Source organism: Marmota marmota, unplaced genomic scaffold (genome assembly GCF_001458135.2).
Source record: "Marmota marmota marmota unplaced genomic scaffold, marMar, whole genome shotgun sequence".
Taxonomy (NCBI): domain Eukaryota; kingdom Metazoa; phylum Chordata; class Mammalia; order Rodentia; family Sciuridae; genus Marmota; species Marmota marmota.
The window spans coordinates 33,619,772-33,634,821 of record NW_026000249.1 but is presented as its reverse complement, the minus strand read 5'-3'; the positions used below and the strand labels follow the sequence as shown (position 1 = coordinate 33,634,821).

At 39.0% G+C, this 15,050-nt stretch overlaps 1 protein-coding gene across 3 annotated transcripts in view; it reads left to right on the top strand.

Moving 5' to 3' along the window:
* Slc9a7 (solute carrier family 9 member A7) overlaps positions 1–13,036 on the top strand; it is a 136,869-nt gene extending 123,833 nt beyond the window's left edge. For all 3 annotated transcript variants that reach the window (XM_048796497.1, XM_048796496.1, XM_048796498.1), the window contains 3 exons: positions 2,418–2,500; positions 7,595–7,700; positions 12,529–13,036. In XM_048796497.1, coding sequence (XP_048652454.1) covers positions 2,418–2,500; positions 7,595–7,700; positions 12,529–12,780 — 441 coding nt within the window. In that variant the 3' untranslated portion in view covers positions 12,781–13,036. The remainder of the gene's footprint in view (positions 1–2,417; positions 2,501–7,594; positions 7,701–12,528) is intronic.
* Positions 13,037–15,050: the final 2,014 nt, after the last annotated feature.

The following is a 15,050-nucleotide window of genomic DNA, read 5'->3' as shown; positions in this document are numbered from 1 at the left end:
GACCTGAGAAGATCTTTTGTAAGTTTGTTCTCAAATAGAAACCTTTGTCTGGCTTTATTAGTTTTAATTGTCCCTTTTGGGGGCTTACAGAAATCTCTGTAGCTTCCTTGAGGTGAGAGGGCAAGAGCTTAAGTGTTCCAGGGGTTAATAACTTCATTGTGATTTTGCAGAGGCTAAAATGATAGAGTAGGAGTGATGGTTTTTATTGTTGATTTAAGAGGAGTTGAAGAAACCAGCCTCAGGGGATCTGTTTTGTGCCTAATGCTTTATAGTGTCCTTCCTGATCATGTTTATCATTTTGCTAGGTTTTTATTTCTTTTATAAAATTCTAGAGTCTGTCACTTTATAAAGAACCATTTAATTTTTCCATAAAGATATATATATGCCCTACAGAAAGGTTATCTATCACTTTTCTACTGACTCATGTGGCATTTTGAAATCTTCCTAGAGTTGTCATTAGTTAGCAATCAGTTACCTAAAGGAAGGATTGTTGTCAGCAAATGGAAACATTTCTGTGCCCTTTTTCTTCCACATGATTTTAAAACTGTAAAATAATTGGTCTCTGTGATCTCTCCTTATTTATGTTTCCTCATGCATAGAAGGGCACATTTAATGAAGGCATTTCCCTATCCATCGCTAAACATTCCTCAATTATCATGGGGACTCTATTTTTAAAAATAATCTTGTTGGAACTTTTGGAATTTAAATAGTGCTTGCTAATTTCTCTCCTCCTACTCACCTATATGCTTATCTTTTGAATGATCTCCAGTTAATATTTGGTGTCCCTGTTGCAGGTAAAATTTACACTCACTGTGACTTGGGATTACTTGTGATTTTTAGTTCAAATTTTCTTTGGTTATTGTTAATTGCCCTTCACTTGCAGAGTTTCCTCTAACAATAATATTAAAGAGGGTTATGATTAAAATTCCTGTGCTTCACCAGCACTGTGTATTTTCAGAGCTTGTCATCCAGCAGCATACAATCGCATTAGTACCCTGAAACTACTGAAGGCAACCCAATTTGTTCCCACAGAAAAGCCCATTTTAATGCCCTAAATTCGGGTTATTATTTAAAATACAAAGATGAGGACTCTTTTGTTTTCCATTCTATTATAAAACAATAACAGTGACCAAATGGCACTTTTGGGGTCTTAGTGCCATGCATCACTTCTGTTTCTATCCCTATTTTTACTTTGAATCTGTATTGGTACATTATAATTACACATAATATTGGGATGCATTATGCCATACTCACATGTACACATGATATAATTTTATCAGTCTCATCCCCCAGTACCTTCCCTTGCTGTCCCTTTCTCCTTTCTGCTGATCCGCTTGCTGTACTGTACTATCAACCTGATTTTTTTTTTTTTTTTTTTTTTTGCAGGGGCAGGGAGAATTAGGGATTGAACTCAGGGGCACTCAACCACTGAGCCATATCCCCAGCACTATTTTGTATTTTATTTAGAGACAGGGTCTCACTCAGTTGCTTAGGGCCTTGCCATTGCTGAGGCTGGCTTTGAACTCATAATCCTCCTGCCTCAGTCTCCGAAGCTGCTGGGATTACAGGCATGTGTCACCACACCCATCTCAACCTGATTTTTATATTATCTGTGCTGCTTATAATACTTGCACAGAACAGACTTTCCAAACCTCAAATTAATGTCTGATTTTTCAGGTTACTTTCAAAGTTAAATGATGAGGATGGTTGAGTTGGAATAACAAGAAATTTGCTACTTCAGGGTAAATAAAGTATCAGATTTTCTAGTTCTGGCGCTTTTCCCCTGCCTGCTAGCCCCATTTCCCTAAAGCTGGAAGGGAAACAAGTTACCAGATAACCTGAAGTACCTGGGAGGGACCTTCAGAGAACCCTTTGATTAGCTGGTCAGGAAACTCAACAAAAAGTGTGGCATTTCTAGGTCAACCTTGAAGGAGCCTGGAAAGTTGTTTTTATAGAAGCTTTCTTTAATATTTGCTGTATATTGATTTTTGACTTGCAAATATCTAGACTATTTTAGAACTGTAATTATTTAATATTTAATTATTAATTAAAAGGCACTTTGAGGAGAAAAGTACAATAGAAATACCAGAAGAAATTTTTTTACTAATATTCAGTTGATCTACCCACAGAACTAACCAAACCTTTCTGTCTTTGGGTTTACTCAGTTTCTGCTAAAGTATTACCTTTCAATATATTTGAAGCTTTGGTAGCATGAATATTTGATAATGTGTTCTAGATTTATAAACTTATAGTTCATAGGCTGGGGGTATATAGCTTGGTGGTAGAGTCTAGCATGCACCAAGCCCTGGTTCTTTCTCAGCACTGCAAAAAAATGTTACAGTTTAAAAAGAAGTTCCCCCACTATCTTTCAGATCCTTTTTCTGCAACTAAATATGTGTCCTCTTGTTTGTTCCTAGGATGGTCCAGATTCTGCTGGAGGAAACCGTACAAAGCAGGAGAGTGCATGGATATTCAGGCTGTGGTACAGCTTTGACCACAAGTATCCTTTTAAGTGGCATCCCATGTTCATAATACATTGACAGTGAAATTCACTTGTTGACTTGTCAGTGAATGAGTTCTGATGAGTAAAGAAAGATGAATGCTTGGAAGAGGTATACTCAATCCTGTCTTGGGACACATACATTGATCATTCAACTGTAGGTAGTCCTGGCAAGCATCCTCTGGCCAAGAGGTGTGGTTGCTTATTGTTAGAGTAGCCACCCCGCAGCCTGGTTGACTTGTAGCTTTCGAGAGCTTTGTGCCCAGGGGAATTTCACCTTTGTAAGTTAATTGGTTAAAATTACACAGTGAGCCATGCTTTAGTCAGAAAGGAAAATGGAGCTTTAGCAATTAATCCATGGGGGTGGGGGTAATTGCTGTTGATTGAACTTGGCCAACTCTGATCTCAGTGGTATAACTGGGCCACATGCATGGCAGACCCTATCCTTGGTCCCAGGTGAAGATTAAAAACCAAAATGTTAAACTTACATGATTTTTTTTTTTTACATTCACATAGTGATCAAATGGGCAGATGACTTTTTATAGTTTTGGGAGACATTGAAAATGCTCAAAAAATTTTTGTTGAAGTATAACAGATGCACAAGTATTTAAGTCATAAGTGCTTTGCAAATTATCATTTTAATTTGATACCAAACCAGTTAAGAAACAAAATTACCAGCCTCTCTCATGCCATAACTCCATTACTCCCTTTCTTCCACCCCATACATAGCCACTCTTCTTACTTCTAGCAACACTTAACAGTTTTACCTGTTTTTCAACATAATGTAAATGAGAAAATTTTGTATGTGTGTGTGTATTGTCTGACTTGTTTGTACGATTCATCTATGTGATGTTTATAGCCCTAGTTCATTTGCTCTCATTGCTACATAGTATTTCATTGTGTGCCTATGTCACAATTGTATTGTTGATGAACACTCAAGATTCCCCCTTTAGAACTGCTGTGAAAATACTGCTATGAACATTCTTATATACATCTTTGATGTATTATGCAAATGTTTTGTTGGGAATATACACAGGAGTAAAATTGTTGGGGCATAGGATGTGTGTAGGTTTAATTTCAAAAGCTAGTACCAAAGTTTTCCAAAATGGTGATACTACCTTACACATTCAATCACTAGTCTATGAGAGCTCTAGTTACTCCATATTTTCATCAACAATTGATATCATCAGTCTTTTTAATTTTTGATGTTCTAGTGGTTTTGTAATGATATCTCATTGTGGCTTTAATTTACATTTCTCTGATAACTAATAGCACTTTGTCATACATTTACTAGCTATTCAATATATTCCTTTATGAAGTACCCATTCAAGCATCTTGCCCTGTTTTATCGTGGGTTGTCTGCTTTTTTCTTAATGATGTGTAAGAGTTCTTTATGTTCTGGATATGAGTCTTTTGCTAATTATGTATGATAAAAATACCTTCACCCACTTTGTTTTTTTACTGTTATGTATAATTATGCATAATAGTGGGATTGGGCTAGGGATGTGGCTCAAGCGGTAGCGCGCTCGCCTGGCATGCGTGCAGCCCAGGTTCGATCCTCAGCACCACATGCAAACAAAGATGTTGTGTCCGCCAAATACTAAAAAATAAATATTAAAATTCTCAAAAAAAAAGAAACATAATAGTGGGATTAATTGTGACATATTCACATAGCATATTTGCTTCAATTCATTCTCCAGTACTTCCCCTTTTCCTCTCCTCCTTCTCCACTCTGTAACTTGCCTGTTCCCCTTAAAAACTATCTTTTGATGAACAAAAGGCCTTAATCCAATTGATTGATCTTTTCTGTTCTGATTAGTATCTTTGAAGCCAGTTTCCTGTGTTATCTTCTAGAAGCTTTATTCTTTATCTTCTGTGCATCTGGGTTTTTTTTTTCTGAGTGATAGACATGGACAATGAAAAACTCTAGATAATCTGAGATGCTCTGGATGAGGTCATCATCCTTCAGAGATGATTTAAGCTTATGTCTGCCGAGTGGTCAGGTTATGGGCAGGCAATTTCAGATCATCTTAATGAATTTAGGAAAAAAGGTGATTTGAAGCTGGGCTTGAGTTCTCTGAGGGTTAGATATTTTCTCTTTGCCTTTTGTGTAGGGTCCCAACCTAAAGCCTTGGGTGTTCACATTTTCTTCTTTGGTGGCCTTAGGCTCATTATTGTAAGAGTAGATTATTAAAAAATTGAGTAAATCAAATAAGAAGTTCTTGGAAATTAAAATTTCTGAAATTAACAATAGAAATTTAATCATTACAACTTGAGTGTGGTGAAGACTGAATTGTTGATTTGGACGATAAAGTTGAGGGAAAAAAAAACTTGAAGAATTAGAACAGAAAGTCAGAAATATGTTAAGAGAAGAGTGTCAGGATGTGAAGTTTAGACACAGATGGTCCAGATCACTTAGGATCTGAAAGGGAAAGATGGTGACAATGGAGGAAAAGATATACCAAAGGAATAATAGAAGAAAAATTCCCATTACTAAGGAATATACTTGTCTCTAAGTATAAGAGCTCACCAAGAGTGTGAGTAGGATGGACATATTCTGGGGGGATTTCATAACAACAAAAGGAAAAGATAGAACTTTTAAGGCTTTCAAAGAGAAAAGATAGGCAAACTCCAAAGGGCAAGAACCAGAGACTTCTCATTGAATATTAGAAGACCGTTGAACGATGTCTTCAAAGTTCTATGATGAAAAGTCTAAACCTACAATTGTACTCCTAAACTCTCAATCACAACTGAGAGAATAAGGAGTGTAGTTTCCAGATGTGCAAGAATTCAGAAAGTTTATTACCATCTAGACCCTATAACATATAAGAAAAATAACTTATGGATCAGACAAAAAATAGCCCCCAAAATGGGACAATGTTGGAGAAAAATTCTTTATTTAGCAACACACTCTAGAGTTCTCTTTTGACAAAGTTTAGATGACAAATTATTATTTTTCACTTTATGTTACTATAACCACTCTGCTTGGTTATACAGTGAATAATATTCATACAGTGACATTATTGCATTTTTTGTATGTGCCAGAGATGGAACCCAGCATCTTATGCATGTTAGATAAGTGCTCTACAACTGAGCTACATCCCTGGCCCTGTAATATTATTACAAATGTTGCTTTATTGGTTTCTAACACTTACATTTATTCTATAGAAAAAAATAGAGAATTTATGTATTAGTTATAAAAGAGAAAGCATATCTTCAGTGTAAAATTATAATAGAAATTGGAAAGAAGAGACAAGGAGTATTAATGACTTAAATTTATCATTCTTCATAGGAAGGACTTAAAGCTTCAGACTATAGCTTATAAATCAAGAAATAGGAAAAATGTATTATTTATAAAGATTTAATGACAGTTACCAGATCAACTAGTGCAGGAAAGAGAAGTTTAATGTTATTTTTTTCCCCTTCCAACAGTTGAGTATTTTAAAGTATGTATATTTATATACTAATCTTTTTAAGGAAGTTGTTTTAGGCCTTCTGGATTGGGGAAGTGGGGCTTACTGGCTGCCCCTTGACTCTTTTTTAAAAAGTATTTTATACATACTTTTAGTTATTAATGGACCTTTATTTTATTCATTCATTTATATGCAGTGCTGAGAATCAAACTCAGTGCCTCACACATGCTAGGCAAGCACTCTACCACTGAGCCAGAACCCCAGCCCCCCCACCTTGACTCTTGACTTTTCATCATTGTACAGATCAGAGCCCCTGTCATCTTCTGAGTCATACAGGAGAAAACTGATAGACCTGTAGGGGCTATTCCCAAACTGAGTGAGCTCCTCCTATCCTGCACTTGTCCCCAGGACTGGGATTAAAGGACAGCAGCCAAAAGACAGCTCGTTTTGTCTGTAAAGAGCTCCAGCAGAGCCCTCATGTCCATCCTTCTTCATTAAGTAATTCCCAACTAGAAGCATACCTCTGTGTTCCTCTTCCATTTCCTCCTTGGAGAAAGCTTCTTCCATGTGTGCTGCTCTAAATGAAGGCAAGAATTGGGGGTGCACTGAACAGCCTGTTCTCTTAGGCACAGACCACTGGGACATCTTCTTGTCTTCCATTAAAGTCTCTTGTCCATCCCTGTGGTAGCCATATGAGAGTCCAACTTTTCCACATTGCTTAGGATACAGATCTTATAATGGGCCTCTTTCATATGGGGCAAGTGTTTCTTGGTGCTTCCAATATAGGGCTATGTATTTGGCCTCACAGATAGTCATTAACTGATGACCCCTGAGCTCTCTGCACATCAATTGACCTTTATGTTACAGCAGTGGTCTTGACAGAGCCTGTATTTGCCTCCTGTGGGACATTTGGCAATTTTTGGAAACAAAGTTATTGTCATAACTTGGGGAGGGGAATAAAGATGCTGCTGGCATCTAGTGGGTAACATAGAAGCTGCTCAACTTCCTGCCACAACAAAGAATGACCTAGTCCCAAATATCAATAGTGTCAAGGTAAAGAAGCCCTGTGTTAAGAGTCTGGGAGAAAAGTGGCTGGTTCCCTATAATGGGAAGTTGGAAGATTTATCATCTAAATAACCTTACTGAAATAATTTCACCATGCCAAGTCCCAGTTTTCTCTTTTATAGTACCTCCAGGTTGCCTTTGAGGTCCTGCCCAACTCAAACATCTCCACTGTATGCCCTGTAGTTAGAGTGGATACTTACAGAGAACAAGGGCAGAGGAGACTCTGCAGTACCTGCTCCCCAGGGACACTATCTCCTTTTTCCAAGATTTGAGTGGGTTGTGTGTCAAAATCTGAAATGCTAATTCGAACTAAAACAAAGTCAGAAGTGTGTTCTAATCAATCAAATATTCTTTTTAATTGACAATTGAAAATCACCAACCTGTGAGTTACTAGTTACCATTTAAGTTACTAGTTACCATTTAAGCCTGATGAAGTATAGCTCATTTCATACTGTTGCAGGTACAAGTATTTCCTGTGTTGTACTGATAAAAAGGAGAGAAAGAAAACTTTTTGTGGGTAGAATGTAGGACAGTTTACTTTTGGGGATTTTTAAACAAATTTTGTTGTGCATTGTGTTTCCTTTGCAGCCATTTATCCTTAATTCTCTTCTTAAAGTTACTTGAAGCCCATCCTCACACACAGCGGTCCCCCTCTAACCACCACTCTTCCCGCCTGGTGTGGTTTGCTGGCCCGATGTCTGACTAGTCCCCAGGTGTATGATGTAAGTACAGCATGTCAGTATGGTGTTCCTGCTCACTCTGCCAGGGAAGCCTCTTACCTAGGAAGAAGAAACCAATCACACTCGTACCTCTATAGCCTCACATTTTCCTTGTATAATAAGATGATTAGAAATGGCAAATTTGCATATGGTTATATTCTTTGCACAGTAATAAGAGAAATCTTTTACCAGGATTACAACTGCCAAGTTACCAAGTATTGTAACCCACTGCTACTGTGCAGTCAGTGAGCACAGTAGTTCTGTGTAGCTGTCATCCCAAAGCCTCCAGGGCCTCTGCTTAACCCCTTCAGAGGAAAGCAACTGTTGAAAAGGCCAAATGACAGAACTCTACACCTTCAAAGCCAGCTGAGCTGCCTCCTTGGGGAAGCAGGTTCTGCCTGGTGAGAATGCAGTTCTACCCTGACCTTTTCTTTGAATTTTCACCAAATGTGAGAACAGCATTCATGAATGTCTCCTTCTCTTAAAGACAATTGAGCCCTCCAGCATCCTCAGGACCTCCCCATATAAAAATGAAAATCCGCCAGGCACAATGGCACATGCCTGTAATCCCAGCAGCTTGGGAAGCTGAGGTGGGGGTATCATAAATCCAAGACCAGCCTCAGCAACTTGGTGAGGCCCTAAGCAACTTAGTGAGACCCTGTCTCAAAATTTTTAAAAAGGCTGGGGATGTAATCAGTGGTAAAATACCCCTGGGTTAAATTTCCAATACTAAAATAAATAAATAAAATTAATGATAATAATAATAATAATAATAAATCATGTGCCACATGTGATAAACTGTTTTCAGATTAGAAAATAATGGATAGTGAGGCTAGGGATACTGTAGCTCAGTGGTAGAGCATGTGCCTAGCATGTATGAGGCCCTGAATTTGTTCCCAGTACTGACAAACAAGCACAAAAAAACACCTTCAGTAAAATGGTGAGATTATCATTTTCCCAGAATTGTTCTTGCTTTGTAAAGTGGTTTTTAACAATAATGGTAACTTTTTAATATAATATCTATCAGCCTAAACAATAGTGCTAGTGTTATTTTGTATCAGAAGGACTCAAACCAACAGATTAAAAAGTTAGTTTTTAAATTTCTTATCCAGCACTACTGTGTATAAGAAAGGTCATGTTAATTCTGAAGGCTAAATGGTTTGCTTATTTTGGACCTCTGTTTAAAGTGGAATTGTGGCTACTTGAAGGCATGTCATCACTGAGACAAAGTGTGCTGACATGCCACCATTGCATCTTCCACTAATGAAGCTCCAACTAATTATACCTTAAAAATATTTTCTAATCAAAAGTTTACTAACTATTCCCTTGTTCATAGATAAGGGATATCAGTACTAGTTTGGACTCAGCATAAACTCAGCCAAATGGGGCACATGATGTCATTTACAGTTATGTACCTTTAAAGTGCTTCTCTCACCAGTTCAAGAGACTACTCAAGGTTTGCTTCCCGGAGTAATGTTTGGGCTCTGGACTTGTCACAGCCAACTTAAGATGGGTTGACTTGGGCTACCAGGAACAATGCTGCTGCTGGCCTTTTGTGCTGGGGTCCTGCCTAGGGTCTCAGCCAGCTCCAGATACAATGAGGACTGCTGCTGAGTGAATGGGAGAAAAGGATCTTTTCACAGTTAGCAGTTGAGGAAACCAAAGTTGAGAGAGGCAGAGGGGCTCCCTGTGGAGTGGAGTGCTGGGTGAGAGTCTCCCACTCAGAGTTCTTGTGGCTGTTTTGATACTTGTTATGTGGTTCTCACCAATCACCTAGGGTGTTTTATACTTGGTCAAGTTTATTTGGAGGTATGTAGGATGTTCATTATTTCTACAAACTCCAGACTACTTAGGTTTGTTATCCACCAAGAAAACAGTGTTCTTCCACTTTTGAAGAGACCTATGGTTGGGGCTCGGTGGTAGGGGCTCGGTGGTAGGTGCTCGCCTAGCATGCTTGAGGCACTGAGTTTGATCCTCAGCACCACATAAATGTAAAATAAAGATGTTGTGTCCACTTAAAACTAAAAAATAAATATTTACAAAAGAGACCTATTGTTATTTTCAGTGTACAAATTCCTACAACACACTTGTTTTTAGGGTTATTTCACTGCATTTTTATAGCAGCCTTTACTAGACAACTAGTTATATAATGATATACACCTTCAGCTTCCTAAAATTCCACCGATCCTATCACCTAGAATTCCAGGGTGGGTTGGTTTCATCAGCTTTATGTGACACTCGTTAAGCTTTTTTTTTTTTTTTTAATGTTTTTAGTTGTAGATGCACACAATACTTTTATTTATTTAATTTTATGTGATGCTGAGGATTGAACCCAGTGCCTCACAGGTGCTAGGCAAGTGCTCTACCACTGAGCCACATCCCCAGCCCTCCTTCAGCTTTGATATAGGAGTCACTCTCCATCTGGGTCTCAAGATGTCTTTGTTTCTGAATGACTTTTCCTTTGGTACTATCTGGGCTGGTGGGTGTCATAAATGGAATGGGTCAGTATCTGGTCTTATTTTCTCCCACCAGTGAATTTTGTCCCTGTGTTCCTCTATAAGAATAATCAGGCCACACTGAAGTTCATGTCCAGGGTGCTATGTGGGCTTTCCTTCATTTGTAGAATTACCCTCACATGTAGTTGATCTGTATTCCTCTCTATCCCTTTTTGGCTTTAAACCTTGAAACAGTAAAGTATGTATCAGAACTGTCTCCCTGAAAACTGGTAGTAAAGAGCATTGACAGACATATGTTGAAGAGATGGACAAAACCATTACTTAGCACATGTCTGAACAGTAGAACTGGGATGTGCTAAGACAAGGAAAGAGGACTCCCTGGGAGCTGGAAACCCAAATGGGGCACATGATGTCATTTGTTGTTAAAACTATTGGAGGATAGATTGAACTTCAGGGCTTTCTAAACACTAAGGCAGAGGAAGAAATTTGGGAGTTTGGAGCAAGTTTTAGAACTGTGCTCTAAATATCAGCCTGAGTACAGAATTTGTTTTTTGTCATGCATCTCTATCCTGCCTCCTTCCAGTGGGTATTTGAGGCAGCAAGTGAAGTGGAATTGTGTGTTTGCCTGTTAAAAATGCTAGAGCACTCCCAGGGTTATGTGGAGTCACATTGTGCACTGTGTATGGAGAAGTAAGTTGACATCACTGACAAACAATGCAGAAAACAAGCATGTGCTTGTCACCAGTAAATACACAGGAGATGCACTGGGAGAGAAGTGAGAAAGACTCAACCCAGGAATCCTCTTAGCTCAATGTGTTTACCAAGCATTCATGTAGCACCTACTACAGGATGAGTGTCCCTTGACCAAAAGACTTAGGACCAAAAGTGTTTTAGATCTCAGAACTTAGATTTTTTTAATATTTGCATATATGTAATGAAATATCTTGGGTATGAGACCAAGTCTAAACACAAAATTCATTTATGTTTCATATATACCTTGTATGTATGGCCTGAAAGTAATTTTAGATAATATTTATAATAATTTTGTGATGAAACAAAATTTGAGAACTATCAGACTTCTATGACGTCAACACTCCAAAAAGTTTCTGAGTTCAGAACATTTCAGATATACAGATACTTAACTCGTATGAGATAAGTTCCATTAAGGAAGGGCACCAAGAAGAGGGAAAGAGGTCAATGCCCTTTGGTAGTTTATCATCTAGATGGGAGTATGTCCAGGTTGCACTTGGGGCAGGCAATGGACCAGGGTGGTATCCCAGACAGAGGAGAGATACATGGGACTTCAGGTGTGTTTGCCATCCAAGTTGCATTCTTTGACAACCCTCAATACAGCAGAGCCATGACCCTCCCTTTGTTTTGCTGGTGTAACCCATTGGAGGGAGAAAGGTTTTATCTGACATTACTCTGTCTCCTGACACTCTCCCTACCATTTGTTACTTTCAAGAGGCTATGACTTTGTTAACGCCTGCCTTGTTTAGCCTTGTTTGTTTTGCTACAACTATTGCTTAGCATGAGATACTATTCTAGTCCTTTTCCTGAACAGCTGATTTTTTTCACATCCTTTATGTGGAAAAAATGAATCTAGAGGCAGTATCAATTCTAACTCTGCTTCCTGTCAGCTGGACAACCTCAGGCAGATTTTACTGATTCACTAGTTCAGGTTTTCTACTCTGATCAGGGTGTTTACACCCTTCACAGAGGAGGGGTAAGGATCAAACAAGGGCTTATGTGAAGTTCCTGGCAAGTGTGTTATAGAAGCTCAATAAAATGTACTCTTCCTCTTTATCATTTGCTTCATGCTTCTGAGGACAGGCTTTCCATCAGGGTTTTTTTGTGGAAATACCAGAGGGAAAATGGAGGAAATGCTAATCATGGTTTGTCCTCTCTACTCAATTGCTAACTAGGGCAAAGACTAGTTCAAATGTAAACAAAGTGGGTTTAGGATGCTTTGTGTAGGGCTGTAGGCCCACCTGAAAGACCTACCCAGAGAAAGAGTCCCAGGAACCTATTTCCAGTGATTGCCCAGTTACCTTACCCATAACTTCCTGTCTTTGTGGGCTGAAAAGCTGAAATTGAGCTGGTCTCCCTTCTTTCTTTTGCCACTAATCCTGACTACCAGGCATTTGAAATGAAAACTGCTTGCTGGTGCTCAAAGTCTTGGTTCAAAGTCCAACATCAGTGCTTTGCATTGAATAATACTACATAATTTCCATCCCATGACTGCACTAGAGGCACAAGCAGGCAATTTTCATAACCCCTAAGTTGCTGATGAGGACTTGGGATTGGAGGGCTCCTGCCCAGGAAGATATAAGTGTCCCACTTTTATTGTTATTGTTGTTATTTATGCCTTTCAGAACCAAGAGCCACTGAGAGAAGAAGACTCTGATTTCATCCTGACCGAGGGTGACCTCACCTTGACCTATGGAGACAGCACAGTGACTGCCAATGGCTCCTCAGGCTCCCACACAGCCTCCACGAGTCTTGAGGGTGGTCGGAGAACAAAGAGCAGCTCTGAGGAAGTGCTGGAGCGAGACCTGGGAATGGGAGACCAGAAGGTTTCAAGCCGGGGTACCCCTCTTGTGTTTCCTCTGCAGGAAAATGCGTGACTGTCCCCCGAAATCCTGATATGCTGGGGTAGGCCCCTGGAGTTGAGGATGGCTACATGCCCCAGTGTTGTTTGAGGTGGGGCATTGACTGGATTGAACTAATGCTTCTATTTTGTTGGGGTTTGAAGCTATCTTAACACTTAAAATTTAACCCGAGACTCAGATGGTGAAGCTAGAGTGTCTCTAAATCAAGACGATAGCAGACCTATTCCCACTTTTTCACATAGTAGTGCGCTGTTTCAGAGTTAAGCAAACACAAAAATAGCATGCTTTCATGGTCTCTTAATTCATCCACCTGTGCTCTTTGAATAAGGCAGGGCAAGTATTGGAGATTCTACCCATGAGAAGCTTCATCTCAGCACATAGCAGTGCCAGTCTAGCTGGCTTGAGGAACATCAAGTCAGGGGAGAACAGGCTAGAAGAAAGACCATGAAGGAAGGCAGTTGAGATTGGCCCGCCAAGAATTCTGGGATGCTGGTGTTAAACGGGACAGAAAAAGCTATTTGAGTGGAGGCCCTGGCACTGAAGGCTACAGGACTGCATTCTCCTATCAGGATCCCTGACTTTATGCAACCTGTGTTTTCTTCTAGACTGAAGATTAGAAATGATATCCATGAACATTTCAGTGTGGGGAAAAGAATTCTAGTTTCTTCTCTGAAAATCTTCATAAAGAAGTTACTGGGATGTTTAAAACCAAAGGCAAATTGTGTTATTCTATTGTTTTTAAATTAATCTGAGGACAGAAGGGGTTTAGAAAACGATGGTATCACTGCAAGAATCATTTAACTTTTGAGGGCTACCAGATAGCCCACTATCTGGAAAATGATCAGTAAGACTGAGGTATATACCATAGAGTTAGAGATAACACCAAAATTTGTAGGATGCTTTTATCAGGGAAAGAAAAAGCAGCAAGAGCCCAAACAGGCAATAGGCTAGTATTCAGAGGGAAAGGGATCTCAATGTGAAAATAAAACCTGCAAAGAAAATACAAGATAGACATCTTAAGACTCAGTAAAATTCCAAACTTTGAGCTGATGTATGCATGCTATTCAGTGGCCACATGAGAAATCGGAGTAAACATTATTCAACCCAATAGAAAGTTTCATCTTAGATAGGATTAGGAATCAGGTGTCTTTACAGCAAGTATCATTTTCTGGATATCTGGAGAGAGTATTGCACCAGCTTAATTTGTGGATGTGGTTTGAAACTTGGGTTTTCAATTTGTGTTCTTTCTGGGTGAAATATTCTGCCTGCCCACACCTGTGGTAGGTGAAATACTGAGAGAACTCTTGGGACAGTTTTTTTCTCCACTCATCTCTGTGCTTTAGTGCTAGCATTGTTGGCAAATCAATTTCTAAAACAAATGTCTTCAAAATGTGAGTGTTTTTCTTCCTATGGTAGACAAATTAGTGTCTTAGTACCATACACCCATAATGAGTCAGCCATTTAACCTTCTTAACTCACATCTTTTTTGTTGTTGTTTATTTATTTATTTATTTATTTTATGTGGTGTCAGGGATTGAACCCAGTGCCTCATGCATGCTAGGCAGGCTCTACCACTGAGCCACAACCCCAGCCCCTTAACTCACACTTTTCATGGTTAATTTCTCTCTTGCCCAGGATGGCCTTGAACTCCTGGGCCCAAGTGGTCCTCCTCTCCCAACCTCCCAGTAGTTAGGACTATAGGTACGGGCCACCATGGTAATTGTTATTTTTAAAATAGGTCATAGCTTCACAACTTTCAGAGTTTGAATTGGTAATTTGTTTAAGTAAGGAAAAATTTATTTGATGAGGTTGAGCCACATGAGATTGATGATTTTCAACTATTTTTCAAAATCCAAAATAGCAGTTTCATATAGATTAATATAAGATAATTGAATGCATTTTATTCATCTCTCTCCTTTACATAGTAAAGTACATTATGATTTTATGGTCATCTGTGGATTTTGTAAGTCTGCTAAAAGCTAAACAATGTACCTAACCCCCTGAGACCTCAGGGTCACTAGGCCAGCAAAGGACTTCAGAAGACCTGCACCCCACAGCCATAGAATAAGCTTTTTTATGTTTCAGCCCCTAGAAGGTTGTGGGTTCAAGTTGTAGACAACAGCTGCCACACTTAGCAGAAGGTTGGAATTTTGTCCATGTGATTGGACCCAGAACCATCAAGCAGTGTTTGTTTTATAGTTATCTCAGTAATGACCAGTACACCATATAAACTTAGAAGATGAGACTGGAGGGGGGGGTTGGCTTTTTTTTTTTTTTTTTTTTTT